This window comes from Oncorhynchus clarkii, chromosome 3 (genome assembly GCF_045791955.1).
Source record: "Oncorhynchus clarkii lewisi isolate Uvic-CL-2024 chromosome 3, UVic_Ocla_1.0, whole genome shotgun sequence".
Lineage (NCBI taxonomy): Eukaryota > Metazoa > Chordata > Actinopteri > Salmoniformes > Salmonidae > Oncorhynchus > Oncorhynchus clarkii.
In genome coordinates, this window is record NC_092149.1 from 13,391,896 (window position 1) to 13,419,395 (window position 27,500).

The 27,500-nt window shown below is 47.4% G+C and overlaps 2 protein-coding genes across 5 annotated transcripts in view; both read left to right on the forward strand.

Annotated features, from left to right (window-relative positions):
• LOC139388283 (double-stranded RNA-specific adenosine deaminase-like) overlaps positions 1 to 7,366 on the forward strand; it is a 23,039-nt gene extending 15,673 nt beyond the window's left edge. For 2 of the 4 annotated variants that reach the window (XM_071134861.1, XM_071134869.1), the window contains exons 14-16: positions 4,393 to 4,505; positions 5,296 to 5,495; positions 5,664 to 7,366. In XM_071134861.1, coding sequence (XP_070990962.1) covers positions 4,393 to 4,505; positions 5,296 to 5,495; positions 5,664 to 6,033 — 683 coding nt within the window. In that variant the 3' untranslated portion in view covers positions 6,034 to 7,366. The remainder of the gene's footprint in view (positions 1 to 4,392; positions 4,506 to 5,295; positions 5,496 to 5,663) is intronic. The other 2 variants (XM_071134878.1, XM_071134887.1) reach the window with 1 other exon arrangement.
• Positions 7,367 to 20,897: 13,531 nt separating this feature from the next.
• Positions 20,898 to 27,500, forward strand: part of LOC139405732 (small conductance calcium-activated potassium channel protein 2-like) — a 129,321-nt gene continuing 122,718 nt past the window's right edge. Inside the window, exons 1-2 of the mRNA XM_071148157.1 lie at positions 20,898 to 21,434; positions 21,923 to 23,063. Of these exons, the coding sequence (XP_071004258.1) occupies positions 21,957 to 23,063 (1,107 nt within the window). The 5' untranslated portion in view covers positions 20,898 to 21,434; positions 21,923 to 21,956. The remainder of the gene's footprint in view (positions 21,435 to 21,922; positions 23,064 to 27,500) is intronic.

Sequence of the window (27,500 nt, forward strand, 5' to 3'; positions counted from 1 at the left end):
GTCATGACCAGCTAACTATCCACCCAGACAGTCCCTGTCCTTATACTGTAGGAGTCATGACCAGCTAACTATCCCCCCAGACAGTCCCTGGCTGACTCTGTCCTTATACTGTAGGAGTCATGACCAGCTAACTATCCCCCCAGACAGTCCCTGTCCTTATACTGTAGGAGTCATGACCAGCTAACTATCCCCCCAGACAGTCCCTGTCCTTATACTGTAGGAGTCATGACCAGCTAACTATCCACCCAGACAGTCCCTGGCTGACTCTGTCCTTATACTGTAGGAGTCATGACCAGCTAACTAGCCACCCAGACAGTCCCTGGCTGACTCTGTCCTTATACTGTAGGAGTCATGACCAGCTAACTATCCCCCCAGACAGTCCCTGTCCTTATACTGTAGGAATCATGACCAGCTAACTATCCCCCCCAGACAGTCCCTGTCCTTATACTGTAGGAGTCATGACCAGCTAACTATCCACCCAGACAGTCCCTGTCCTTATACTGTAGGAATCATGACCAGCTAACTATCCACCCAGACAGTCCCTGGCTGACTCTGTCCTATACTGTAGGAGTCATGACCAGCTAACTATCCACCCAGACAGTCCCTGTCCTTATACTGTAGGAGTCATGACCAGCTAACTAGCCACCCAGACAGTCCCTGTCCTTATACTGTAGGAATCATGACCAGCTAACTATCCACCCAGACAGTCCCTGTCCTTATACTGTAGGAATCATGACCAGCTAACTAGCCACCCAGACAGTCCCTGGCTGACTCTGTCCTTATACTGTAGGAGTCATGACCAGCTAACTATCCCCCCAGACAGTCCCTGTCTCTGTATACTGTAGGAGTCATGACCAGCTAACTAGCCACCCAGACAGTCCCTGTCTCTGTATACTGTAGGAGTCATGACCAGCTAACTATCCCCCCAGACAGTCCCTGTCCTTATACTGTAGGAGTCATGACCAGCTAACTATCCACCCAGACAGTCCCTGTCCTTATACTGTAGGAGTCATGACCAGCTAACTATCCCCCCAGACAGTCCCTGTCCTTATACTGTAGGAGTCATGACCAGCTAACTATCCACCCAGACAGTCCCTGGCTGACTCTGTCCTTATACTGTAGGAGTCATGACCAGCTAACTATCCCCCAGACAGTCCCTGGCTGACTCTGTCCTTATACTGTAGGAGTCATGACCAGCTAACTATCCCCCCAGACAGTCCCTGTCCTTATACTGTAGGAATCATGACCAGCTAACTATCCACCCAGACAGTCCCTGTCCTTCCTTATACTGTAGGAGTCATGACCAGCTAACTATCCACCCAGACAGTCCCTGTCCTTATACTGTAGGAGTCATGACCAGCTAACTATCCACCCAGACAGTCCCTGGTAGGAATCTGACTCTGTCCTTATACTGTAGGAGTCATGACCAGCTAACTATCCACCCAGACAGTCCCTGGCTGACTCTGTCCTTATACTGTAGGAATCATGACCAGCTAACTATCCCCCAGACAGTCCCTGTCCTGTATACTGTAGGAATCATGACCAGCTAACTATCCACCCAGACAGTCCCTGTCCTTATACTGTAGGAATCATGACCAGCTAACTATCCCCCCAGACAGTCCCTGTCCTTATACTGTAGGAGTCATGACCAGCTAACTATCCCCCCAGACAGTCCCTGTCCTTATACTGTAGGAGTCATGACCAGCTAACTATCCCCCCAGACAGTCCCTGGCTGACTCTGTCCTTATACTGTAGGAGTCATGACCAGCTAACTATCCACCCAGACAGTCCCTGTGACCTTCCCTGGCTGACTCTGTCCTTATACTGTAGGAGTCATGACCAGCTAACTATCCCCCCAGACAGTCCCTGGCTGACTCTGTCCTTATACTGTAGGAGTCATGACCAGCTAACTATCCACCCAGACAGTCCCTGTCCTTATACTGTAGGAGTCATGACCAGCTAACTATCCCCCCAGACAGTCCCTGTCCTTATACTGTAGGAATCATGACCAGCTAACTATCCACCCAGACAGTCCCTGGCTGACTCTGTCCTTATACTGTAGGAGTCATGACCAGCTAACTATCCCCCCAGACAGTCCCTGGCTGACTCTGTCCTTATACTGTAGGAGTCATGACCAGCTAACTATCCACCCAGACAGTCCCTGGCTGACTCTGTCCTTATACTGTAGGAGTCATGACCAGCTAACTATCCCCCCAGACAGTCCCTGGCTGACTCTGTCCTTATACTGTAGGAGTCATGACCAGCTAACTATCCCCCCAGACAGTCCCTGGCTGACTCTGTCCTTATACTGTAGGAGTCATGACCAGCTAACTATCCACCCAGACAGTCCCTGTCCTTATACTGTAGGAGTCATGACCAGCTAACTATCCCCCCAGACAGTCCCTGGCTGACTCTGTCCTTATACTGTAGGAGTCATGACCAGCTAACTATCCCCCCAGACAGTCCCTGGCTGACTCTGTCCTTATACTGTAGGAGTCATGACCAGCTAACTATCCACCCAGACAGTCCCTGGCTGACTCTGCCCTTATACTGTAGGAGTCATGACCAGCTAACTATCCCCCCAGACAGTCCCTGGCTGACTCTGTCCTTATACTGTAGGAGTCATGACCAGCTAACTATCCCCCCAGACAGTCCCTGGCTGACTCTGTCCTTATACTGTAGGAGTCATGACCAGCTAACTATCCACCCAGACAGTCCCTGTCCTTATACTGTAGGAGTCATGACCAGCTAACTATCCCCCCAGACAGTCCCTGTCCTTATACTATAGGAGTCATGACCTTATACTGTAGGAGTCATGACCAGCTAACTATCCACCCAGACAGTCCCTGGCTGACTCTGTCCTTATACTGTAGGAGTCATGACCAGCTAACTATCCCCCCAGACAGTCCCTGGCTGACTCTGTCCTTATACTGTAGGAGTCATGACCAGCTAACTATCCCCCCAGACAGTCCCTGGCTGACTCTGTCCTTATACTGTAGGAGTCATGACCAGCTAACTATCCACCCAGACAGTCCCTGTCCTTATACTGTAGGAGTCATGACCAGCTAACTATCCACCCAGACAGTCCCTTTCCTTATACTGTAGGAGTCATGACCAGCTAACTATCCACCCAGACAGTCCCTGTCCTTATACTGTAGGAGTCATGACCAGCTAACTATCCACCCAGACAGTCCCTGTCCTTATACTGTAGGAGTCATGACCAGCTAACTATCCACCCAGACAGTCCCTTTCCTTATACTGTAGGAGTCATGACCAGCTAACTATCCACCCAGACAGTCCCTGTCCTTATACTGTAGGAGTCATGACCAGCTAACTATCCACCCAGACAGTCCCTGTCCTTATACTGTAGGAGTCATGACCAGCTAACTATCCCCCCAGACAGTCCCTGTCCTTATACTGTAGGAGTCATGACCAGCTAACTATCCACCCAGACAGTCCCTGTCCTTATACTGTAGGAGTCATGACCAGCTAACTATCCCCCCAGACAGTCCCTGTCCTTATACTGTAGGAGTCATGACCAGCTAACTATCCCCCCAGACAGTCCCTGGCTGACTCTGTCCTTATACTGTAGGAGTCATGACCAGCTAACTATCCCCCCAGACAGTCCCTGTCCTTATACTGTAGGAGTCATGACCAGCTAACTATCCCCCCAGACAGTCCCTGGCTGACTCTGTCCTTATACTGTAGAAGTCATGACCAGCTAACTATCCCCCCAGACAGTCCCTGTCCTTATACTGTAGGAGTCATGACCAGCTAACTATCCCCCCAGACAGTCCCTGTCCTTATACTGTAGGAGTCATGACCAGCTAACTATCCCCCCAGACAGTCCCTGTCCTTATACTGTAGGAGTCATGACCAGCTAACTATCCCCCCAGACAGTCCCTGGCTGACTCTGTCCTTATACTGTAGGAGTCATGACCAGCTAACTATCCCTGTCCTTATACTGTAGGAGTCATGACCAGTCCCTCCCTGTCCTTATACTGTAGGAGTCATGACCAGCTAACTATCCCCCCAGACAGTCCCTGTCCTTATACTGTAGGAGTCATGACCAGCTAACTATCCCCCCAGACAGTCCCTGTCCTTATACTGTAGGAGTCATGACCAGCTAACTATCCCCCCAGACCCCTGAACCCCTCAGACATCCATCTCTTTACTCACCTCTCCTTGTCAGAGTACTCTATGATGTGATCATCCTTGTTAACATGGAAATACACTGACTCACACACTCTTCTGTCATTCTCTTTCTCTCCCTTTTTCTTTCCCTGTCACTCTCTCTGCCCCCCTCTGTCTCGCCCCCCTCCTCTCGTACCCCTTCCTCTCTATCTTCTGTTTTGTTTTCCCTGTCCTTGTCTCTTATATTTGTCCCTCCAGGCTACCTGTACAGCCATGGCCACCTGACACGTGCTGTCTGCTGCCGATTGGCCAGAGACGGCGAAGCCTTCTCCAAGAGTCTACCTGCTCCCTACACACTCAACCACCCCGAGGTACACGTACAGAAACACTCAACCACCCCGAGGTACATGTACAGAAACACTCAACCACCCTGAGGTACACACGTACAGAAACACACGCAACCACCCCGAGGTATAAGCACAGTACACACTCAACTACCCCGAGGTACACACACACAGTACACATACAGAAACGCACTCAACCACCCCGAGGTACACACACAGTACACATACAGAAATACACTCAACCACCTCGAGGTACACACACAGTACACATACAGAAATACACTCAACCACCCCGAGGTACACACACACAGTACACATACAGAAATACACTCAACCACCTCGAGGTACACACACAGTACACATACAGAAATACACTCAACCACCCCGAGGTACACACACACAGTACACATACAGAAATACACTCAACCACCCTGAGGTACACACACAGAAATACACTCAACCACCCCGAGGTACACACACACAGTACACATACAGAAATACACTCAACCACCCCGAGATACACACACACACACACACACACACACACACACACACACACACACACACACACACACACACACACACACACACACACACACACACACAGTACACAAACAGCCACTCCAAGCTTCCAGCATAGCCATTAACGCAGACACAAACATTTCGTTCCGCTCTGTTTAAAATGGTCGATTCATCTGAAAGGATTTATTTAGTCTAATTTCAAATTATACCTGTTATTGCGGGTATAGTGAAATGCCTGTAATTGAACACACTCTTCATCTCCCTTCTCCATCACTCCATCTCTGTCTCCCTTCAGGTGGGCAGGGTGAGTGTGTATGACTCGACGCGTCACACAGGGAAGACCAAGGAGTCCAGCGTGAACTGGAGCCAGCCAGACCACATCACTGTGGAGGTGCTGGATGGGACCAAGGGCAAACTGGACGGGTACGCACCCCGCACCACAACTAGAACCAGACCCTCAGACCTCATCCACCCTCATCCAGATAGCAGCACCAGGTGGTTAACCTGGGCTACACAGGGCCCCATTTCAGTAGAATAGCAATCACTATTTATACTCCATATCGAGTAGTGGCATTTAATTCATATGAAAAACATTTTGAAAATGTTTCAATCCCAGCGCAATAGCTTCTGTGTATTCCTAAACCCTGTTTGTCTTCCCTCTAGCCCCAAACTGGACGTGTCGCGGGTCTCCAAGTCCAACATCTTCCGTCAATTCCGGTCGTTATGCCAACAGTGCGGGCGCCAGGACCTGCTGGCTCTCCCGTCTTACGCCCAAGCCAAGATGGCCGCCATGTCCTTCCAGGTCGCCAAGCAGCAGTTCTTCGATGCGCTCGGTAGCCATGGCTACGGTGCCTGGATTGGCAAGCCATTGGAGGAGAAGAGCTTTGACGAAGCGGCGGCCTCCGATGGCCAAGGGGCAGGAAGTGTTGCTAATAGCAACCAGGGATACAACAACAACAATAGCTATGGAAGTACAACCACTGACTATAACAGCAGCCAGTGGGGTAGTAGTGCGTACACACAGGCCATGTAGAAAGGAGGGAGAAGGGAGGGTTGGCTAGAGATAGAAGGACATGAGCCTGGAGGACAGGGGGGGAAGGGAGGAGAGGACAGAGGAGCTAGCAGAAAGTACTGGAAAGAAGGGGTAGAGGTCAGACAGATTGGAAAGGACAGAGATACTGAGATGGAGGGAGGGAAGGGGATAACAGGCCAGCCCAAGGGGTGAGGGTCAGACAGCAGCAAGAGAGATGGAGAGAGAAGGGGTTGCTACTGCTACACAAGAGCAACAGAATATAGAAAGAGAGGGGAGAATAGGGGGATAGTAAGCATGATGACTGTGATGTGGTGACATTCAGAGCTGCATAGCATGCACTACTGCTCCACTGTAACAGTAGCCCCAGGACACTCTATCCTCACATTTACATACAGGACAAACCCTCCCTGTCTCTCTAGTTCAGACACCCTACACCTGACCCTGTCCTACTCGCCAGCCAGCCATTCAATCACGCATGACTAGTTTAATCTGTACTTATCAGCCTGAGCATGGATAGTAGTGATCACACTTTATATATATATATATATATAAACCAGCCTTGTAACGTTTAGCTACTCCCCGACCTAGGAACCCACCCCTTTACACTGTTGTTAATGCTATGGCTACGTCTACAGGTCACAGCCTGGTCCATCCCATAACTCTCGACTGTAACATAGATTTGATGACTAACTAGCCTAGATCATAATTATTCTGTTATTGTTGTGTCCTATGTGGTGTGTATCGCTATTGTTCTTGAGGTTTTTGGTGTTGCCACTCGAGGGCCACGTCAGAAAGGACAACGGTGACGTTGAGAACTGCTGAGAACAAGTAAATCAGCTACTTGTTCTCATTTTAGGATTCATGTTAGGGTGGGGTCAAAGTTCAGGTTAGGATAAGTGATTACTCGTAGTTGTGATAAAAAAAAAGAGAAGAAAGGCTTTGCACTCTTGTCCTTCCTAGCGTGGCCAGAATGTGGCCGGCTCGTTTTATGTGGACAGCGAGAAAGACTGGTTTGTTTTTATGTTTTAGTTCAGTCTGATCAAATACATTCAAGGGTGAAGCAATATATACATCATGTACATACAAATACATAAATACACAGATGTATATGCAATAACAATGTTTGTGTAGGGTATGTATATATCTCTGTGTGTGTATGTATATGTATATATTATGTATATATTTTGTAAGTCATGCCTAAAATTGATTTTCTATTGACTATTTTTTTGAAACGTTTTATCAAGTGGATGACAGAAAGCATTTTGTTTTATTATGTATGGAAATTCTGTCAAGTTTTAAGTGATTATAAAGACCGGCTTTGTAAAAGCTGAAATGTGTGTTTGTCTTTTTTTAAATGTATACTAAAGCCCTCCAACACACTAACCGTGAATATAGACTGTTAGCCAAGTATAAACACTACAGTCAACACACTTGAGAATGTTTGTGTGTTTCTTCAGTCTTGTCTCATAACCGTGAATATAGACTGTTAGCCAAGTATAAACACTACAGTCAACACACTTGAGAATGTTTGTGTGTTTCTTCAGTCTTGTCTCCTAACCGTGAATATAGACTGTTAGCCAAGTATAAACACTACAGTCAACACACTTGAGAATGTTTGTGTGTTTCTTCATAACCGTCTTGTCTCCTAACCGTGAATATAGACTGTTAGCCAAGTATAAACACTACAGTCAACACACTTGAGAATGTTTGTGTGTTTCTTCAGTCTTGTCTCATAACCGTGAATATAGACTGTTAGCCAAGTATAAACACTACAGTCAACACACTTGAGAATGTTTGTGTGTTTCTTCAGTCTTGTCTCATAACTGTGAATATAGACTGTTAGCCAAGTATAAACACTACAGTCAACACACTTGAATGTTTGTGTGTTTCTTCAGTCTTGTTTGTCTCTTGTGCAGAAAGGGGTAATTGGTCATTTAAGCGATGGAATCCATAGAGGCGTGTGTGTTATAAAAGAGGATGTCTGGTGGAGGGTTGATCTTCAACACTGATGCAGTGAATGGAATATGTGCTGTGTGTGTTGACCTGTTATTCTGTCCCTCAGTTGGACTGTGAGGGCACGTTACATCAGTGTCTGTCTTGTTGATATTCTCTGACAGCTAAGTTTTGCCAGGCTAGGCCTGGGGAGCTGTGAGTGACCAGAAGAGCTCTGGCTGAACTGAATATTGCCAGGCTAGGCCCGGGGTGCTGTGAGTGACCAGAAGAGCTCTGGCTGAACTGAATATTGCCAGGCTAGGCCCGGGGTGCTGTGAGTCTGGCTGAACTGAATATTGCCAGGCCCGGGGTGCTGTGAGTCTGGCTGAACTGAATATTGCCAGGCTAGGCCCGGGGTGCTGTGAGTCTGGCTGAACTGAATATTGCCAGGCTAGGCCCGGGGTGCTGTGAGTGACCAGAAGAGCTCTGGCTGAACTGAATATTGCCAGGCTAGGCCCGGGGTGCTGTGTGAACTGAATAATGCCAGGCTAGGCCCGGGGAGCTGTGTGAACTGAATATTGCCAGGCTAGGCCCGGGGTGCTGTGTGAACTGAATATTGCCAGGCTAGGCCCGGGAAGCTGTGTGAACTGAATATTGCCAGGCTAGGCCCGGGGTGCTGTGAGTCTGGCTGAACTGAATAATGCCAGGCTAGGCCTGGGGTGCTGTGTGAACTGAATATTGCCAGGCTAGGCCCGGGGTGCTGTGAGTCTGGCTGAACTGAATAATGCCAGGCTAGGCCTGGGGTGCTGTGTGAACTGAATATTGCCAGGCTAGGCCCGGGGTGCTGTGTGAACTGAATATTGTCAGGCTAGGCCCGGGGTGCTGTGAGTGACCAGAAGAGCTCTGGCTGAACTGAATATTGCCAGGCTAGGCCCGGGGTGCTGTGTGAACTGAATAATGCCAGGCTAGGCCCGGGGAGCTGTGTGAACTGAATAATGCCAGGCTAGGCCTGGGGTGCTGTGTGAACTGAATATTGCCAGGCTAGGCCCGGGGTGCTGTGAGTCTGGCTGAACTGAATAATGCCAGGCTAGGCCTGGGGTGCTGTGTGAACTGAATATTGCCAGGCTAGGCCCGGGGTGCTGTGTGAACTGAATATTGTCAGGCTAGGCCCGGGGTGCTGTGAGTGACCAGAAGAGCTCTGGCTGAACTGAATATTGCCAGGCTAGGCCCGGGGTGCTGTGTGAACTGAATAATGCCAGGCTAGGCCCGGGGAGCTGTGTGAACTGAATATTGCCAGGCTAGGCCCGGGGTGCTGTGTGAACTGAATATTGCCAGGCTAGGCCCGGGAAGCTGTGTGAACTGAATATTGCCAGGCTAGGCCCGGGGTGCTGTGAGTCTGGCTGAACTGAATAATGCCAGGCTAGGCCTGGGGTGCTGTGTGAACTGAATATTGCCAGGCTAGGCCCGGGGTGCTGTGAGTCTGGCTGAACTGAATAATGCCAGGCTAGGCCTGGGGTGCTGTGTGAACTGAATATTGCCAGGCTAGGCCCGGGGTGCTGTGTGAACTGAATATTGTCAGGCTAGGCCCGGGGTGCTGTGAGTGACCAGAAGAGCTCTGGCTGAACTGAATATTGCCAGGCTAGGCCCGGGGTGCTGTGTGAACTGAATAATGCCAGGCTAGGCCCGGGGAGCTGTGTGAACTGAATAATGCCAGGCTAGGCCTGGGGTGCTGTGTGAACTGAATATTGCCAGGCTAGGCCCGGGGTGCTGTGAGTCTGGCTGAACTGAATAATGCCAGGCTAGGCCTGGGGTGCTGTGTGAACTGAATATTGCCAGGCTAGGCCCGGGGTGCTGTGTGAACTGAATATTGTCAGGCTAGGCCCGGGGTGCTGTGAGTGACCAGAAGAGCTCTGGCTGAACTGAATATTGCCAGGCTAGGCCCGGGGTGCTGTGTGAACTGAATAATGCCAGGCTAGGCCCGGGGAGCTGTGTGAACTGAATATTGCCAGGCTAGGCACGGGGTGCTGTGTGAACTGAATATTGCCAGGCTAGGCCCGGGAAGTTGTGTGAACTGAATATTGCCAGGCTAGGCCCGGGGTGCTGTGAGTCTGGCTGAACCAGGCTAGGCCTGGGGTGCTGTGTGAACTAATGCCAGGCTAGGCCTGTGTGGTGCTGCTGTGAGTGACCAGAAGAGCTCTGGCTGAATAATATTGCCAGGCTAGGCCCGCTGGGTGCCAGGCTAGGCCCGGGGAGCTGTGTGAGTAATGCCAGGCTAGGCCTGGGGTGCTGTGTGAACTGAATATTGCCAGGCTAGGCCCGGGGTGCTGTGAGTCTGGCTGAACTAATGCCAGGCTAGGCCTGGGGCTGTGTGAACTGTGTGAACTGAATATTGCCAGGCTAGGCCCGGGGTGCTGTGTGAACTGAATATGCCAGGCTAGGCCCGGGGAGCTGTGTGAACTGAATATTGCCAGGCTAGGCCCTGTGGGTGCTGTGTGAGTATTGCCAGGCTAGGCCCGGGGTGCTGTGAGTCTGGCTGAAGAGCTAGGCCTGGGGTGCTGTGTGAACTGAATATTGTAGGCCAGGCTAGGCCAGGCTAGGCCTGGGGTGCTGTGTGAACTGAATATTGCCAGGCTAGGCCCGGGGTGCTGTGTGAACTGAATATTGTCTAGGCCCGGGGTGCTGTGAGTGACCAGAAGAGCTCTGGCTGAACTGAATATTGCCAGGCTAGGCCCGGGGTGCTGTGTGAACTGAATAATGCCAGGCTAGGCCCGGGGAGCTGTGTGAACTGAATATTGCCAGGCTAGGCCCGGGAAGCTGTGTGAACTGAATATTGCCAGGCTAGGCCAGGCTAGCCTGGGGTGCTGTGTGAACTGAATATTGCCAGGCTAGGCCCGGGGTGCTGTGAGGGGGTGCTGTGTGAACTGAATATTGCCAGGCTAGGCCCGGGGTGCTGTGTGAACTGAATATTGTCAGGCTAGGCCCGGGGTGCTGTGTGAGGTGCCAGGCTAGGCCCGGGGTGCTGTGTGAACTGAATATTGCCAGGCTAGGCCCGGGGTGCTGTGTGTGACCAGAGACGTCATGCCCCCTCCAGATTTGTTAAAGTTTTGTTTCTCTGTAATGCCACTTAGCAATTTTATGAAGTTGGCTTTAGCTGAGATAGGTTCCCAACCCCATAACTAGCTACTAAGAAGCCATTTCAGGCTGTTCAAGTTAGAGTAGCTGGTGTGTGTATTTAGCTGACATGCCTGCTGGCAAGATTGATAGACTTTAGAAAAGCAAACAATGACTAAATGAACTGAGTAAGACATTCCTTTCAATCTTTTAGCAGAGATGCAGAGAAGCATATTTAGTTTCTTAAAAACAATAACCACCAGTCAGAAGGATACCGACTTCTCGAGGTATGATTAGATATGCAATTATGTATATTTTTGTACATAGAATGAATCATGAGTATGGCTCTAGGTTGCAGGAAAAAGCTGTTTCAGGTGTATAAAACATTATCCAACTTCCATACGCTGACCTAGCCCCCCTCCAGACCCCACCCCTCAGGAATCCTCAAGTACTTTGTGCCCCCTCAGATTTTGAAGGTGCTTTGATGCCCCTACAGAAAATATCTAAATGTTGTCAGGCCTGGGGGAGTTGTGTGAACTGAATGTTGTCAGGCTAGGTCTGGGGAGCTGTGTGAACTGAATGTCAGGTCTGGGGAGCTGTGTGAACTGAATGTCAGGTCTGGGGAGCTGTGTGAACTGAATGTTGTCAGGCTAGGTCTGGGGAGCTGTGTGAACTGAATGTCAGGTCTGGGGAGCTGTGTGAACTGAATGTTGTCAGGCTAGGTCTGGGGAGCTGTGTGAACTGAATGTCAGGCTAGGTCTGGGGAGCTGTGTGAACTGAATGTCAGGCCAGGAGCTGTGTGACCTGAATGTTGTCAGGTTAGGTCTGGGGAGCTGTGTGAACTGAATGTCAGGCCTGTGTGTGACAGGTCAGGTTAGGTCTGGGGAGCTGTGTGAACTGAATGTTGTCAGGCCTGGGGAGCTGTGTGAACTGAATGTTGTCAGGCTAGGTCTGGGGAGCTGTGTGAACTGAATGTTGTCAGGCTAGGTCTGGGGAGCTGTGTGAACTGAATGTTGTCAGGCCTGGGGAGCTGTGTGAACTGAATGTCAGGCTAGGTCTGGGGAGCTGTGTGAACTGAATGTCAGGCTAGGTCTGGGGAGCTGTGTGAACTGAATGTCAGGCCTGGGGAGCTGTGTGACCTGAATGTTGTCAGGTTAGGTCTGGGGAGCTGTGTGAACTGAATGTCAGGCTAGGTCTGGGGAGCTGTGTGAACTGAATGTTGTCAGGTTAGGTCTGGGGAGCTGTGTGAACTGAATGTTGTCAGGCCTGGGGAGCTGTGTGAACTGAATGTTGTCAGGCCTGGGGAGCTGTGTGAACTGAATGTTGTCAGGCTAGGTCCAGGGAGCTGTGTGAACTGAATGTCAGGCCTGGGGAGCTGTGCAAACTGAATGTCAGGCTAGGTCTGGGGAGCTGTGTGAACTGAATGTCAGGCCTGGTCTGTGGAAAGTCTGACCAGAAGAGAGATCTGCAGTGCCATCACTCACCACCAGATGGAGCCTTATCACCGAATACAGGCCCAGGGGGTGTGTGTGTGTGTGTCAGTATGCATCAGTCCCAGGTGACCTGTTAGTCATGCTTAAGAACCTGTTAGAAACAGACAGAAACTGTGAGAGACTTGTCTTATGAGTACCTTGACAGTGTTTTCTGCGTTTTACATCAGTAAACTAGATTAAGCCGTGTTATGAAGCACTATTTGGTTTGATTTGAATTCATTATACATCTATTTTTCGCTTCCAATAACTCATAAAACAATTATAAAAGTGCTCTGTTGGTGAGTCTGTCTGCTCTCTATCTCTCTCTGTGTGTGTGTGTGTGTGTGTGTGTGTGTGTGTGTGTGTGTGTGTGTGTGTGTGTGTGTGTGTGTGTGTGTGTGTGTGTGTGTGTGTGTGTGTGTGTGTGTGTGTGTGTGTGTGTGTGTGTGTGTGTGTGTGTGTTTCCTGACCACCTGTGTCGAGCCTATGTGCGCTTGTTAAAAAGTTATATATAATATACTTCTACCACAATCTCTTGACCTGTCAGTTGGATTTATTCTGTCAATCAGTCTCTCCAATCCAATCAGTCACCTTTAGAGGGGAGGAAGGTGTGACTAATGAGAGAAATACTAGTTCAGACTGAATGGCTTATCAATGTACTCAGATGGAAATAAATGAGAGAAGGAATAAGGGAAAGAATAGCAAACAATAAGAGAGGAGAAAAGTGTGTGTGGTAGTCATGGCTACAGTGGTGAAGAGCATGAGAGAGGGATCACTTTGTAGGAAAAATAAGAGGATGAGAAAGAGAGTGTGTGTGTGTGTGTGTTTGTAGATGAGAGAGAATATGTCAGTGTCACTTAGCCGAAAGGTTGCAGACAGCTGACTAAGTAAGAATATGTAACACCCTTTCAGATACACACACACACACTCCACCCCCGTGTACGCTCACACACTCTCCTCCTGTCTCACGCTGACACTGCAAAACACTAGTTAGCCTCTGAACTCCTCAAACACTTCCAAGTAGCATTAGTGACAGACACACTGACTCTTCTGATGTGACATCCCCAACAGATCATGGCAATGGCACCTCAACTTCAAAAAACCTCATACCCTGTTCAAAGGCACTTCCATCTTTTGTCTTGCCCTCTGAATGTCACACATACACAATTCATGTCTCAATTGTCTCAAGGTCTAAAAATATATTTTTTGACCTGTCTCCTCCCCTTCATCTACACTGATTGAAGTGGATTTAACAAGTGACATCAATAAGGGATCATAACTTTCACCTGGATTCACCTGGTCAGTCTATGTCATGGAAAGAGCAGGTGTTCTTAATGTTTTGTATACTCAGTGTATATCGCTTACTTACTTCCTCTTGTTCTTATTTCTATTTCTCGTGTGTTTTTGTTCTACTTGAGTTTATATGTATTTGTTAGGGTACTACTGATATTGATGACTACATTGTTGGGAAAGACCAAGAAAGGCATTTCACTGTACTTTTCCACGGGACAATAAAAACTGCAAACACAGGCAGCACATGGTGAGGCTGCATCATAGCTGCATTAGTGGGCTTGTGTCAGCAAGTAGCGAGAACAAACTGGACATGGAAAATATATTCAGCTGCTTTGGGAGAAATAATCAGTGTTGATTTAAAAACCTGGAAGAATAAAGAAACAGATACTCAAACGGGTGATGAGTCTGTTGACAACGTTTGGCAATAGAGAAGACTTCTCTGACTGGCATAGTCACTGTATCAATTCATTCACTAAATCATTGGGAATTGGACTATATTCACTACTGACATACTGTCAAATAGCTGTGGCTGTGTCTCCCTGTTCACTGACGCTATGACACCTAGCTCAAAACGCAGTATGAGAATGGAAGGGCCTTTAGTGTGTGTGTGTGTGTGTGTGTGTGTGTGTGTGTGTGTGTGTGTGTGTGTGTGTGTGTGTGTGTGTGTGTGTGTGTGTTACATGTAGTGTCCTTTCATTAAAAGGCAAGATGTTCTGCGCTGCTGTCTCTCCACTTAGATGGGAGCAGGAACACATTACGGAGAGCTCTCTCCCTCCATTCTCTCCCGCTCTCACTCTCATCCTTCTCTATATTTTCCCTACCTCTATTTCTCTCTCTCTCCCTCTCTTTATATTTTCTCTATCATTTCACTGTCTCTGTTCTCTCCTCCTTCTCTCTCTCTCTGTTCTACTTGATTAGGCTATCAGATAGAGAACAGAACGCTGGGCTGTGGCTGTATCCATCTGCATACCGTGATTAGTATGAAGCCCTGGGTGAGCCCACACAGCTCTCAGGCCACTAATGCAATCACAACCATTAGGATATGATGGAAGCTGTGGAGCTCAGCTATTACTGACTGTCTGATGGACTGAGGCCCTGTCTAGTGCCCTGTCTAGTGCTTTATTGAGGAGGTCCTATACTTCACATCAGTTCAAATCAAATCAAATCTCATCAGTTCACATGTGATCTGTGGCCATCTGCTCAGTGCCACTGTTTGTTCGTTGTGACGACTTAGTCAAAGGAGCTGGACCATGAACATGATCATTCAGGATTAGTTGTTAAGGCCTGTGACAAGGTTAGAAGGAAGGAAAGAAGGGAGGATGCACTTGAACAGGCCTTGTACAAACAACACTGTGTGCTTGTGTGTGTGTTTGGGGAGTACTAGTGCCTCTCATCACCCTTGTAACGGTTAAGGGGACTATGAGAGATGGAGATTGTAGGAATGAAAGAGACAGAGGGAGAGTGAACGAATGTGTGTGTGTGTTTTATGGCCGATCGGATCCATGGATGGGCTGATCTCTCTCTCCCTTCTGTCTATCTCCCCCTTTCTCTGTTTCGTAGCTAAATCCGTATGTAATTTACTGTCCTTACAACACAACAACGCTGTGTTGCTTTGCACACGCTTTTATAGACAGAGATGGGGGATAATGAATCTGTATACTGTGGGGTTGGCATAGCAACTGCCTTTCCAACCATTATTGCTCCATGTGTTGTATTATTCCTCTGTCACATCTGTTTCACACCATGTCTGACATATGCTTCAGAGGTGTGGCTTAACCTTTCCAATACAAAGCACCCAAATCACTTTTTCTCGAGGTCTTTACACCAATCTCTCCATCTTTCTTGCAGGCCCCTAACCTGTATGGGGGGCATAGGTATCCCCCTCCATCTTTCTGTCTTTCCCAATTTCTCTCTTGATCACTCACCTCTCCCCACCTCTCTCTGGGCCAGCCCTCTCCTTCTGGGCCTGCCCTCTCCTTCTGAGCCTGCCCTCTCCTTCTGGGCCTGCCCTCTCCTTCTGGGCCAGCCCTCTCCTTCTGGGCCTGCCCTCTCCTTCTGGGCCAGCCCTCTCCTTCTGGGCCTGCCCTCTCCTTCTGGGCCAGCCCTCTCCTTCTGAGCCTGCCCTCTCCTTCTGGGCCTGCCCTCTCCTTCTGGGCCAGCCCTCTCCTTCTGAGCCTGCCCTCTCCTTCTGGGCCAGCCCTCTCCTTCTGGGCCAGCCCTCTCCTTCTGGGCCTGCCCTCTCCCTCTGACCACTGATTGCCTCCGTCTAGTTTGTCTCTCTCTCTGTCTGTCTGGTAAAGTTGTATGGACAGCGGTGTCCCTTGACGTCACTGTCTTCTTCCTGGGATGTCTCTCTCTCCCGGTGACCCTTAACATTTCCCCGGGGTTTTTATTTTGGTTGCGCGATCGCTGGACCCGCCACTCTCCCGCGGTGACCTGTCGCTCTGACCACAGAGCATCCTCACTCCTCCACACTCCTGCACTTTCCCTCCTCCTCTTCCCCTCTCCTCTCTCTCTCTCTCTCTCTCTTTATCAAGCTGTGAATTTAGTGACATCTGCTCTCTTTCTCCATACCTCTCTGCCTGTCTACAAACTGCCATTTAATATTATCATGACTGTTCAGTTCACTGTTAAGGTCTGGAAGTTTTGCCCCCATCTTTCCATTACCATGACTACGGTCGGTCGGCGATGAGGCACTGGCTGTGATACAGGGAAGGAGAGTTGACATTTGGCAGGTGCCGTAATAATTTAGAAATCCGTTGGAATCGTACCCTAGACGACATGATGCGCTTTACTATCTGCAATATTCCCTAATCGCAAAGAAGATTATTAGGCTACAGGGAGAAAAGGTGCTGTCACATTTCATAATCTTCTCCTACACAACACAATTCCACGCGCGCGTTATTCACTCATCCGGTTAGAGCGCATAGGCTTAATATTCTATTAAGAAAAAGCACAATATGGAAAACGCATGAGAGTGTGTATAGCCCCCTACACTGTGCATAATCATAGGCTCATGGTTGAAAATAAGATCATTACTTAGATAATATGTTATGACATCAAAAGTCCTAAGGCTGGTTGAGGTAGACTATGTGGAGGAAGAACTAGGCTGTAACACCATATACTATCCTATCAGCCTATAAGCATGGCTCAATCTAGTAACATTTATATTAGTGCTTATTGTTTTTGCATATAAATGGACCTGCAATCTGATGATAGGCTAGGAGGCTATAGCCCTATCATAAGCATCATGCACTATAGCCCTATCATAAGCATCATGCACTATAGCCCTATCATAAGCATCAAGCACTATAGCCCTATCATAAGCATCATGCACTATAGCCCTATCATAAGCATCATGCACTATAGCCCTATCATAAGCATCATGCACTATAGCTCTATCATAAGCATCATGCACTATAGGCCTATCATAAGCATCATGCACTATAGCCCTATCATAAGCATCATGCACTATAGCCCTATCATAAGCATCATGCACTATATCCCTATCATAAGCATCATGCACTATAGCCCTATCATAAGCATCATGCACTATAGCCCTATCATAAGCATCAAGCACTATAGCCCTATCATAAGCATCATGCACTATAGCCCTATCATAAGCATCATGCACTATAGGCCTATCATAAGCATCATGCACTATAGCCCTATCATAAGCATCATGCACTATAGGCCTATCATAAGCATCATGCACTATAGCCCTATCATAAGCATCATGCACTATAGCCCTATCATAAGCATCATGCACTATAGCCCTATCATAAGCATCAAGCACTATAGCCCTATCATAAGCATCATGCACTATAGCCCTATCATAAGCATCATGCACTATAGCCCTATCATAAGCATCATGCACTATAGCTCTATCATAAGCATCATGCACTATAGGCCTATCATAAGCATCATGCACTATAGCCCTATCATAAGCATCATGCACTATAGCCCTATCATAAGCATCATGCACTATATCCCTATCATAAGCATCATGCACTATAGCCCTATCATAAGCATCATGCACTATAGCCCTATCATAAGCATCAAGCACTATAGCCCTATCATAAGCATCATGCACTATAGCCCTATCATAAGCATCATGCACTATAGGCCTATCATAAGCATCATGCACTATAGCCCTATCATAAGCATCATGCACTATAGCCCTATCATAAGCATCATGCACTATAGCCCTATCATAAGCATCATGCACTATAGCCCTATCATAAGCATCATGCACTATAGCCCTATCATAAGCATCATGCACTATAGGCCTATCATAAGCATCATGCACTATAGCCCTATCATAAGCATCATGCACTATAGGCCTATCATAAGCATCATGCACTATAGCCCTATCATAAGCATCATGCACTATAGCCCTATCATAAGCATCATGCACTATAGCCCTATCATAAGCATCATGCACTATAGCCCTATCATAAGCATCATGCACTATAGGCCTATCATAAGCATCATGCACTATAGCCCTATCATAAGCATCATGCACTATAGCCCTATCATAAGCATCATGCACTATAGGCCTATCATAAGCATCATGCACTATAGCCCTATCATAAGCATCATGCACTATAGGCCTATCATAAGCATCATGCACTATAGGCCTATCATAAGCATCATGCACTATAGCCCTATCATAAGCATCATGCACTATAGGCCTATCATAAGCATCATGCACTATAGGCCTATCATAAGCATCATGCACTATAGCCCTATCATAAGCATCATGCACTATAGCCCTATCATAAGCATCATGCACTATAGGCCTATCATAAGCATCATGCACTATAGCCCTATCATAAGCATCATGCACTATAGCCCTATCATAAGCATCATGCACTATAGGCCTATCATAAGCATCATGCACTATAGCCCTATCATAAGCATCATGCACTATAGCCCTATCATAAGCATCATGCACTATAGCCCTATCATAAGCATCAAGCACTATAGCCCTATCATAAGCATCATGCACTATAGCCCTATCATAAGCATCATGCACTATAGCCCTATCATAAGCATCATGCACTATAGCCCTATCATAAGCATCATGCACTATAGCCCTATCATAAGCATCATGCACTATAGCCCTATCATAAGCATCAAGCACTATAGCCCTATCATAAGCATCATGCACTATAGCCCTATCATAAGCATCATGCACTATAGCCCTATCATAAGCATCATGCACTATAGGCCTATCATAAGCATCATGCACTATAGGCCTATCATAAGCATCATGCACTATAGGCCTATCATAAGCATCATGCACTATAGGCCTATCATAAGCATCATGCACTATAGGCCTATCATAAGCATCATGCACTATAGCCCTATCATAAGCATCATGCACTATAGCCCTATCATAAGCATCATGCACTATAGGCCTGTGTGGCTTATTAAGACTCTTGATGTAGGCTCTCAGCAGTGGTGTAAAGTATTGAAGTGAAAATACTATAGTTACTTAAGTCGTTTTTTTTTTGCATCTGTACTTTACTATTTATATTTTGTACTTTACTATTTATATTTTGTACTTTTACTTTACTACATTCCTGAAGAGAATAATGTACTTTTTACTCCATTCATTTACCCTGATACCCAAAAGTACTTATTACATTTGAAATGCTTAGCAGGACAGGAAAATGGTCCAATTTATGCACTTACCAAGAGAACATCCCTGGTCATCCCTACTGCCTCTGATCTGGCGGACTCACTAAACACAAATGCTTCATATGTAAATTATGTCTGAGTGTTGGAGTGTGCTGCTGGCTATCAGTAAATCAAACTGTGCTGCCTGGTTTGCTTAATATAAAGAATTAGAAATTATTTGTACTTTTACTTTTTGTATATTTTAGCAATTGCATTTACTTTGATACTACTTAAGTATATTTAAAACCGAATACTTTTAGACTTTTACTCAAGTTGATTTTCATTGAGTAATTTTCTATGAGGATTTCCTTACTTTACCTCAAGAATGACAATTGGGTACTTTTTCCACCACTGGCTATCAGATAGGTGGGCTAACAGCCGCTCCTCGGTCAAACTCTGATTGGGAATAGGCCTATTATTACGCGTCTCTAAGACTCCGGTGTCGCTCTGCAAACTCAGCACCTTAATTTCCCTCATCCTGATTGCGATGTCTTATATCGGACTGACCACGGACAATTTACCCCACGAGAAGGTAGACTCCAGTTGCCTAAGTGACCACAATCAGAGACCGCAGGAAACTTACCGGATGCGGCCGGCGGCCTCATCCGCCAGCCCACTTAGCAGAGGCGCACCCCTCTATATCTCCCACTCTCTTGACTATTGAGCTCTCTTTGTTGTCTTTGTTCACTAGTGAACAATGAATTGTTGTCGAGCAATGACCCGTTTTCCAGCATTCAATTAGGACTATCTTAATTTGACAGCGTTAGTTGACATTAGCTTAAAGGTCGAAAAGCCTTTTGGTTTTCACCTGTAGCTGTCTAATTCTGCCCGTCAAAATAAGACTTGTCTATTGTTCTTGTCTGTGTATGCCTTTGTTTATTGTAAAAAATATATATTTATATATTAGAAAATAAAACTTGTTTTTGTAAAAAAAAAAAAAAAAAACGTGTTCACCCATGCTCGAGCTGCTGAATAATAAATACAATAAATCAGTTGTGTGTTGGCAACTCCCAAGAACGAATGAATTCCGCACGCTGTCAGAGAGGATGTAGGCTATATGACACAGTTTCCCGGAGAACTGTGAGCAAATGTAACAGTTGCATTAGATAAACTAGTAGTAATATTAGCCTATGTGATCATGATCCATACTAGCGTAATATAATTTATATTATATTTATTATTATGGGGTTCAACGGAAAAAAACGTCTGGATGTCGTGATAAAAATGTGTTGGTAGTTTTTCTTGTCTTCATAATTACCCAGTGACTGTCCAATGAGAATTACAGGGAGGGAAGGCAGAGAGCGAGAGCAAGCGAGAGAGAGTGAAGTTGAGAGAAACATATTCGGAGAGACAGTGTGAGCGATAGAATGAGTGAGTGAGGTAAAGGAAGAGTTGCATAGAAAATCATATTTGTCATTTATAGGCTACCTTTCTCCGTTTAGCATAGCATGTTTGCATGTAAATGTCGAGTAGTCTAGCGATTCAGTTATTTTATATGGTGAGAATGCTGACGGAGATTTTCATATCAACAGTAGGTTCATAATATAATCATGAAAGATTATTCAGTTCTTTCATTTTTAAGGACATTTGAAATATTCGATATTCGTGATATCAATTCATTGATCCATGGACTGACGGAGATAAAGACTGATTGATGTTACAACGGCGAATTGAGGGAAGGAATCATCGAGCACAGAGGGAAGGAAGGGAACCAGTGAATTATTTGGGAGAAATCAAAGCGCTCCGTCTCCTGTGAGGACCTGTCGCTGGTCTCGCACCTAGAAGAAGGGGAGCAAAAGATGATGGAATGGCCGTGACAACATGAAAAAGAAAAAGTGTGGGGGTCTATTTTCATCCAGCCAGTGATTCAACACGACTGACCTCGGGGACAGAGAAGGGGAAGAGAAGGTAGGAGGAGGAAGAGAGAGAGAGAGGGGGTTTTGGGGAGAGAAAGACAAAGAATGCATGGTGTCTGGGTGTGAGATAATTTGGGAGATTTTAGGAAGGTAGTTTAAGAATGAATAAAAGTGAATTGAAAGATCCTTGCCATGTAAGCTATAGGACACATATAAACACAGATTTGACAGAAGCATGCATTCTAGGGGACCAGTATTCAACTGTGCTCAATAAAGTCAATACTTTGAAAATAATCATTTTTCACTAATGATCGGATTTGCCTTGTACACGTCCAGATAATTTGCTATAGTCTATCCTATCTGAACTTTTCATCCATCATGTGCTCCCTCTCTTCCACGCCTCCCTTCCTCCATCTCTCTCTTCCTTCCTCTCTCCATTGTTTCATAATTAAACCCCATCTCTCTTCTAATTCTAATGTTTCTTCTGTACTTCTCTTTCCATTTTTCTCTCTCCTTTTCCTCCCTCTGTCTCTCCGTTAGGTAGAGAGCGGCCTGTCGCCCTCCGGCCCCCACCATGGAGCCCCCTCCCTCTCTGAGCTTGACTCTCCTGGGAGGCAGTGAGGACGAGGACCCGCGGTTCCCCCTCCCTCTGAGTGGAATCTCCCACTCCTCCATGACCGGCAACTACCCGGGATCAAACCACTCCAACCACAGGGGGGGATCCAGTCTGGACCGGCTGAATGGGTCCCCCACTACACCTAACATGCCCAAGGCCTCCCTCCCCAAACTGCCTCTGTCCTCAGTGGGGGGTCAACCCCTGCCCCCCCTCCCCAATGCCCTTCACCCCACCAGCACCCCTCTGTCCTCGTGCCTGGGTTCCCAGCACAGCCTGAGTGGAGACAACTCCCCAGTCTACAACGCCCTCTTTTACTCCTCACACTCCCCTTCCATGGAGAGAGAGAGGGACAGGGATAGAGAGAGGGACAGGGATAGAGAGAGGGGATGTAAGCACCGCCAGGCCAGCCCGCTGGTCCATCGGAGAGACAGCAACCCGTTCACAGAGATCGCCATGAGCTCCTGTAAATACACAGGCGGCGTGATGAAACCTCTCAGTCGCCTCAGCGCCTCCAGACGCAACCTCATCGAATCAGACAGCGGCAGCGACACCAAAGAGGGCGGGGCAGCACCTGTTACCGGCACAACTGCCATTGGAGGGCGGGACCGGGACAGAGAGGCTCCACCCACTTCCTCATCCTTGCCATCCTCCAATCAACCAACCCAGAATCCTCCAGAGATAGTGATCTCATCAAAAGAGGACTCGCCGTACGCGAGAGGTTATGATATCACCGACTCATCCTCCAATCAGATGTCAATATACCATCAGAACCACGCCTTGGTGGGGAGTAGGGGAGGTTTAAGCAGTGCAGGGGGAACAGGGGGGGGGGTAGGGGGGAGCAGTCAGGGAGGTGTAGGAGGTGTTGGGGCTGCAGGGCCGAGGGGGAGCTGCTCCAAGGCTTCTAGTTCTAAACGTAAGAACCAGAACATTGGTTATAAACTGGGCCACCGGAGGGCGCTGTTCGAAAAGAGGAAGAGGCTGAGCGACTACGCACTCATCTTTGGAATGTTTGGCATCGTCGTCATGGTGATCGAGACAGAGCTGTCCTGGGGCGTTTACAACAAGGTGAGCCAAAGGGGAGGGGTTCATCTGACCCAATGGGTGTGTCCACTGTCATGGTGCTGTAGGCTCAAAAACGGTTGTCCAATGACTTCTCCAGTTAGAATAATGATTTCTGTTTTCCATTTCAGAATGTTTTCTCATTTGTATCTGCTGAACTTGATGGGAGAAATGGTTGGCTTCGGGGGCTGTGTGATTGGTGGGGTAGTGGGCGGTAGTAGTGTTGGGGTCAGTGATTGGTGGGTTAGTGACTCCTGGGCAGGGAGGCAGTAAGTAGCTCAGCTGTTGGGTATGGGTAGTGTGTTTGGGTCAGTGTGAGGCAGTAGCAGCAGTAGCAGTAGCAGTAGCAGCAGCAGTAGTAGTAGGTAGCAGCCGTAGCAGCAGTAGAAGTAGCAGCAGTAGCAGCAGTAGCAGCAGTAGAAGTAGCAGCAGTAGCAACAGTAGAAGTAGCAGCAGTAGCAGGAGCAGCAGCAGCAGTAGAAGTAGCAGCAGTAGCAGCAGTAGCAACAGTAGCAGCAGTAGAAGGAGCAGCAGTAGTAGCAGCAGCAGTAGAAGTAGCAGCAGTAGAAGTAGCAGCAGTAGCAGTAGCAGCAGCAGTAGAAGTAGCAGCAGTAGAAGTAGCAGCAGTAGAAGTAGCAGCAGTAGCAGTAGCAGCAGCAGCAGTAGAAGTAGCAGCAGTAGAAGTAGCAGCAGTAGAAGGAGCAGCAGTAGCAGCAGTATAAGTAGCAGCAGTAGAAGTAGCAGCAGTAGAAGTAGCAGCAGTAGCAGCAGTAGAAGTAGCAGCAGTAGTTGCAGCAGTAGCAACAGTAGCAGCAGTAGAAGTAGCAGCAGTGAGAGGTTACTGATATCTCATCTGTCTGGGTAATGGTGAGTGTAATAAGGCTAGCTGGACTCTCTCTCTCTACCTCTCTCTCTACCTCCCTCCCTCCCTCTCTCGCTCGCTCTCTCTCTCTCTCTCTCTCTCTCTTTCTCTCTCTCTCTCTCTCTACCTCTATCTATCTCTCTCCCTGCTACCTCTCTCTCTCCCTCTATCTCTCTCCCCTCTCTCTCTCTCTCTCTCTCTCTCTACCTCTCTCTATCTATCTCTCTCCCTGCTACCTCTCTCTCTCCCTCTCCCCCCCCCTCTCTCTCTACCTGCTACCTACCTATCTCTCTCTCTCTCGCTCTCTCTCGCTCCCTCTCGCTGTCTCTTCCTCTTTCTCCCTGAAGAATCCTGTCTCGCTTTCTTGCTTTCCTCTTTCTTCTTGATATTCTTGGTTTGAATCTCTTTCTTTCTCCTCTTTTTAATAGCCTGAGGGAAACTGTCTCCCCTCTTCATGCTCCCACCATCTCTCTGCTCCTCTGTTCTTCCAGTGATAAACCGGGGGAGTGTGATCGGCAGTGAGGATGGAGGAAGAGAGAGATAAATAAAAGGCTGTAGAAAGAGAGAGAAAAGGAGAGGCGATAATGAAAAGGCTGATTTAGGTTCTTATCCCAGCTCCAGACAAGTCTTCTCTTCTATGAATCAGACACCATTGTGTGTCACAACTCGAACATACATGGATCAGCATGGACGCCATTGTGTGTCAGATGCTTTTGTTTAAGAAGTAAATTCTAATTTCATAAACAGTAGAGGGATTTGTAGTATCAAAGCATCTTGCGAATATTTATCGGAGCAGATGGCATTGAGCATGTGGAACCGATGTGAAATGGCTAGCTAGTTAGCGGTGGTGCGCGCTAATAGCATTTCAATCGGTGACGTCACTTGCTCTGAGACCTTGAAGTAGTGGTTCCCCTTGCTCTGCAAGGGCCACGGCTTTTGTGGAGTGATGGGTAACGATGCTTCGTGGGTGACTGTTGTCTGTGTGTGCAGATGGTCCCTGGTTCACTCCCCGGTCGGGGCGAGGGGACGGACTAAAGTTATACTGTTACATGTGTGTGCGAGCATGCGTGTGTGTGTGTGTGCGGGCGTCTGTGTGTGTTTGTGTGTTCGTGTGTGTCATCAGTGTGACAAACCCAAGTGTTAGTTGATGGATGAGTATTGATCCTAACAGGGTTTGAGTGCAGGAGACACTATTACATTGTGTTTTCATGTCTGGCATGGCAACGACTAGGGAGCTTAAACAGACTAGCTACCTGCAAAGAGAACAAACATACTGGCTACCAGGCTAGAGAACAAACAGACTGGCTACCAGGCTAGTGCTTAAACAGACTGGCTACCTGGCTAGAGAACAAACAGACTGGCTACCAGGCTGAAGAACAAACAGACTGGCTACCAGGCTAGTGCTTAAACAGACTGGCTACCTGGCAAGAGAACAAACAGACTGGCTACCTGGCTAGAGAACAAACAGACCGGCTACCAGGCTGAAGAACAAACAGACTGGCTACCAGGCTGAAGAACAAACAGACCGGCTACCAGGCTAAAGAACAAGCAGATTGGCTACCAGGCTAGAGAACAAACAGACTGGCTACCAGGCTAAAGAACAAACAGATTGGCTACCAGGCTAGAGAACAAACAGATTGGCTACCAGGCTAGAGAACAAACAGACTGGCTACCAGGCTAGAGAACAAACAGACTGGCTACCAGGCTAGAGAACAAACAGACTGGCTACCAGGGTAGAGAACAAACAGACTGGCTACCAGGCTAGAGAACAAACAGACTGGCTACCAGGCTAGAGAACAAACAGACTGGCTACCAGGGTAGAGAACAAACAGACTGGCTACCAGGCTAGAGAACAAACAGACTGGCTACCAGGCTAGAGAACAAACAGACTGGCTACCAGGGTAGAGAACAAACAGACTGTCTACCAGGCTAGAGAACAAACAGACTGGCTACCAGGGTAGAGAACAAACAGACTGGCTACCAGGCTAGAGAACAAACAGACTGGCTACCAGGCTAGAGAACAAACAGACTGGCTACCAGGGTAGAGAACAAACAGATTGGCTACCAGGCTAGAGAACAAACAGATTGGCTACCAGGCTAGAGAACAAACAGACTGGCTACCAGGCTAGAGAACAAACAGATTGGCTACCAGGCTAGAGAATAAACAGATTGGCTACCAGGCTAGAGAACAAACAGACTGGCTACCAGGCTAAAGAACAAACAGACTGGCTACCAGGCTAGAGAACAAACAGACTGGCTACCAGGCTAGAGAACAAACAGATTGGCTACCAGGCTAGAGAACAAACAGACTGGCTACCAGGCTAGAGAACAAACAGATTGGCTACCAGGCTAGAGAACAAACAGACTTTGGGGTGTGTATTTCAGCTGTTTTTGAGTGGTATGAAAGAGGGAGACACACAATGTTGCAACTATCTCTCATGTTTGAAGGTATGCCTTTTCTCTTTCTCACTCCTCCTCCTCTCTCTCTCTCTCTCTCTCTCTCTCTCTCTCTCTCTCTCGCTCTCTCTCTCTCTCTCTCTCTCTCTCTCTCTCTCTCCCTGTCTGTCTGTCTGTCTGTCTGTCTGTCTCTCTTTTAATCTGTCTTTCTCTCTACATAGCTAATATAGTCAGAATAGGTAGTTGTGACAATAGGTGAATATATTTCCCGTGGTATGCCAGTATTCACTATTATCACTGGTGTGTGTATGGGTTGATGTATGCAACACATGTCTGTGTGGAAACTCAATCTGTATGTGTGTACTATACACTCCTGCAAAATTTTCAGCATTTCCAGCTGCTCTAATTCCCTCCCAAAATAGAGATGAAAAATAGCAAGGGAGTAGAATGGAGGGGAGAGTAACAGAAGTGTGTGTGTTTGTGTGTGTGTGTGTGTGTGAAATATTTACGTATAATGAGTTATCAAGTGTAAACCTAGCAGTTGATTATGTTCTCAATAACTGGTCATTCTATTCAACATTCTTAATTGCATACATGTTCCATAGTATTTTCAATTCCACATTGTTTTCCTCCGTTTCTATATATCGTTCTGTATACCATTCTACAGTATGTAGTGTTCTGTATTCACCATTATATACCCTTATAGCATCCATTAGCATTTTATGTTCAGTGTTTCATAGCATTCTACAGTGTAGAATTAGAGCATAGCCTATCATCCTTTACAGATGTTGTTTTTAGAACTTCCAACATTCTACAGTATATGGCGTTCTGAATAATTCTATGTAGCATTCATCATTCTTTATTCAATCGCCTGTGCATAGTCTCTCTCCCATTCACACATGGTGAGACTGTGTTCTAATATGTTCCTGCTAGCTTTGACCTCTGACCCTACACCAGAGTGTCACCCCCTCTTGCCTTACCAACTCTACTGTTAACACCAGGCAGGGATCTCCCAAAACACTGGGCCTAATGTCTATCTAGCTGAGAATAACTATGCTTTTTAAATACCTGGGACTCCTACATGTCGCCTGTCGGACCAATAGATCATTTTCACACCCTGCTCAGAAGGCCCTGACTTCCCCTCAGGGGCGGCCATCTTGGAGAGCTGTGCTGTGATGGAACAT